General features: G+C 33.5%; 1 protein-coding gene across 1 annotated transcript; it reads right to left on the bottom strand.

Moving 5' to 3' along the window:
• Window positions 1-1,048: 1,048 nt before the first annotated feature.
• On the bottom strand, window positions 1,049-3,029 carry LOC131656883 (thioredoxin domain-containing protein PLP3B-like). Its single transcript, XM_058926454.1, has 3 exons — window positions 2,050-3,029; window positions 1,726-1,868; window positions 1,049-1,631 (listed from the first exon to the last, which is right to left on the bottom strand). The coding sequence occupies exons 1-3, from the start codon at window positions 2,203-2,205 to the stop codon at window positions 1,625-1,627; spliced, it is 306 nt and encodes a 101-aa protein (XP_058782437.1). The 5' UTR covers window positions 2,206-3,029; the 3' UTR covers window positions 1,049-1,624.
• Window positions 3,030-3,475: the final 446 nt, after the last annotated feature.

Raw genomic sequence — 3,475 nt, forward strand, 5'->3', positions numbered from 1 at the left:
TCCATATACAATATCATGGATATGCTTCTAATAGTTTAAGTTCAAATGCCCCGATATTCAGTTTGGCTAGAAACTTGTCGAGCAGTCCTATGTTTTCTCCTCTCGAAGATACGGTTTCATCATGTGTAAAACGAGAACCTGTTACATCTTCACCAGCATCGATTTTTTTCTAGCAAAATATCACATATAATTGTAGCATTCCTGAGTCTTGTTTTAGACAAGCACAATACAATTGTAGCATTACTGAGACCAAAAAAACCATCACCATGCACAATACTCAATTCTTCAGTCTTTGAACCTGCAACTGAACTTACTAAATACATAATATTACATATACTTCCAGCTTTAACCAATAAACTTGTAGATCATGAAATATATATCCCTTACATTACATTAGAAAGAAGAACACATTATAAGAAAACATATTAGTACAAGCTAACACTTTTTCTGTAGGTGAAAAACACATTATAACAAAACAAACTAGTATATAGCTTAACCATGAAGCTTTATTATATATATGACGTGATTAAAACAATCAAATGAAAAATATGAACCAATTGAACAATATTATAATACTACTTAATTAATCTCAATTCAGATTTTTTTCCTCCAAGATTTAGAGGTTTTTGATATAAAGAAGCATAATAAGTTTATGACTAACTGATCATGAGAATTGTGAGGGTGAACTATTGGAACTTTCGGCGGGTTGAAAAAGTCCAAACAAGTTTAGAAGTATGATTACTAATACAAATAATCTAGTATAAAAATATTATTTTCATGTAGTATTAAAAATACTCTACAAATACTTCTAGTTAAGCTTATAGGAAAAATATGTCAGATGTTCAGAAAATTAGATAGACACCAATTGCATCATTAACAACTAGATTCACTAAAAATAGATATATAGATTAAGAATCATCACCAATATCATGAAAACATATTAGTGGCAACGACCTCGTATGCAAGAGCCAACAAAAATGACCAAATTAGGCCAAGAATAATCTATTTCTATGCCTATGATTGGCTCTGTCAGTTGAGAGAAAATAAAAGAAGGTAAATTTGAAATTTCGTATATTCGTTTGAATCATTTTCTTAACTGGAGATTCACAGCATAATATAGAATTTATAGGCTACTTATCCTACACTCAGTTGGACCAAATTCTACTCTTAAGGCTTACAAACTTGCACCTTAAGATAGCAAGCTCTTAAGCCGTTACAACTACCAAGCTAATGTGGCATTAACTATCTAAGTTACAGTAGTGAGCTGGCACAATTATTCTCAATAGCCCTAATTGATGCCATATACATGATCATATTCTGTCGAAGTCACATGTTCTGAAGCACTTGATGACTGAGATGCATAAATAATTGGTGCCATATACACGCTTCAATCAACAAATTGAACCAACTACTATGAATTATAGGCTGCAGGCTAGATACATAATGGTGACTGACATGCCATCAGAAGATGCACCCGAAGATCTTTGGCCATACACCACCAATTCCCTCGAAAGCCAATTTGTCATAACCTCTGATTTCTGAGCTGAGACATGCCTCTCCTACTCGGCCAAAATATGGCAGCTACGGCACCAAAACAACAGCCACTAGAACTTTCTAAAATTGATCACTCTCTAGCAGTATGCACATATAACAGTTAGTTCAGATATTAAGAGATAGAGATGGATGCTAGATTCAATGAGCAATAGTTTGAGTAAAAAGTCATACTTGCATTGATAGATCTCCTTGTGGTAGAAATGACAGATAATTTTTTCACTTCCAGTGACTTCACCCAAGAAATCCCCTTCAGTAACTTCCCTAAATTCCCCATGACCTTTCTTCTTCCATGCTTCCCGTTTCTCTGCTTCTTTCTATATTAAAACAAATCTTATTGTGAAGAAAGGGTGCTTAGAAGCTTATTTTGCCTCACTTGTATTTATTTAAGAATGATAGTTTTATATGGACATTCAACTATATGAGCAAGTTTGAACCCACGTCATCTTATTTCAGCAAAAGTACTTTAATGCTCATTAATAGTTCCAAAAAACAAACCTTTGAAGGAGCAGTTTGGAGAAGAATTGATTCATCATAGAGCTGGATACCGAGAGCTGGATACAGGCTGAAGAACACAACCAGAGCTACCTTCTCTTCATTATAAACAAAAACATAAAATGATGATATTGGTGAGTATCGTACCGATGGTATCATTTAAAACTTTCCAAATTTCCAAGCCATGGAGAATAAGCTTTCAAGGTACATATCTTCATAAGGTTGGGCCCAGTAACTTAGCCAATGTTGAATAGTACTGACTAATTTCATTGACTTGTTCAGTGACAAACTCAACAATCTTCTAAAATTCAATCAATCAAAAGTACATTATAGGTTTGAAACCAACTCAACCACAAAAATCCAATCAAAAGTTTTTAAAAACTCTAAACCTACCTAAAGGCTTAAAAATACAATCTCATGAACAACACGGAGAGAAGAAACATAAACAAAGAAAACACCATACCTTTACATTATCAATACCCCATACAAACAAAAGTTCATTAAAAATTGGAATCCCTATTGTCAAAATGGAACCCTTGCGTTAAAAAATAAACCCTAACAAATCAAATCCTAACTAAAATTCAAAACCCTTGACTCAATTAATAACCATGTTTAGGCATCATATTTTCACGTTAAACTCTATCACGCACGGAACATTTTCCCGCAGATCCACAACTTATATAGATGGAAGACAAACCTGTTAATAGAGATTTATGGTGGCGGCTGAGAGGAAAGCTCGAAGATGAGAGAGAGATGCGCGACTGAGAGAGATATTTTTTGTTGCAGAGGGATGGCTGTTTGAGAACTTAGGGTTTAGATATTCACAGTTGAGAGATACTGAAGCGACTTTTCCCTCTTTGTCCAAATGTTTACGCGCCTTCTTTTAGAATTTTGAGGGACGACTGTATTTTCAACCGTCGTAGCCTAAAATTTCTCAAAAGCTTTTGTGGGAATGGAGAAAGATTGGGCCGACCGTTGTTGAACCGTCGTGAATGTCTTTTAAGGGCTACAATTATTTTTTATTGAATATATATAGAAATTACTATTATATTATAAATATTATTAGTATTAATATAATTATAATTAGTAATTAATATTGTAATTATTATTACTATTATTAAAATTAATTAATGAAAGTGAAAAAGAAAATTAAACAATGAAAGAAAAAAGTGAGAAAATAAAAGAATAAAAAAGTAATGATTATCATTGGTGAAAGTAGTCGCGACAGTTTGTTCTAATGGTCGCGACTGTGGAAAAAGGACGGTTCTTTGTTAACTGTCGCAATTATGTTACTTAACATGTCTAAATATCTACGACAGTTGGCTCTAACTGTCGTGACAACTGTCACAATATAAGAATGAGGACGGTTTTATGGGAACTGTCGCAACTCATGTGTCGTAAAACTCTTTTTTTCTTGTAGTGCCTTGCT

The sequence above is a fragment of the Vicia villosa genome, linkage group LG3, assembly GCF_029867415.1.
Source record: "Vicia villosa cultivar HV-30 ecotype Madison, WI linkage group LG3, Vvil1.0, whole genome shotgun sequence".
In the NCBI taxonomy this organism is placed as follows: Eukaryota; Viridiplantae; Streptophyta; class Magnoliopsida; order Fabales; family Fabaceae; genus Vicia; species Vicia villosa.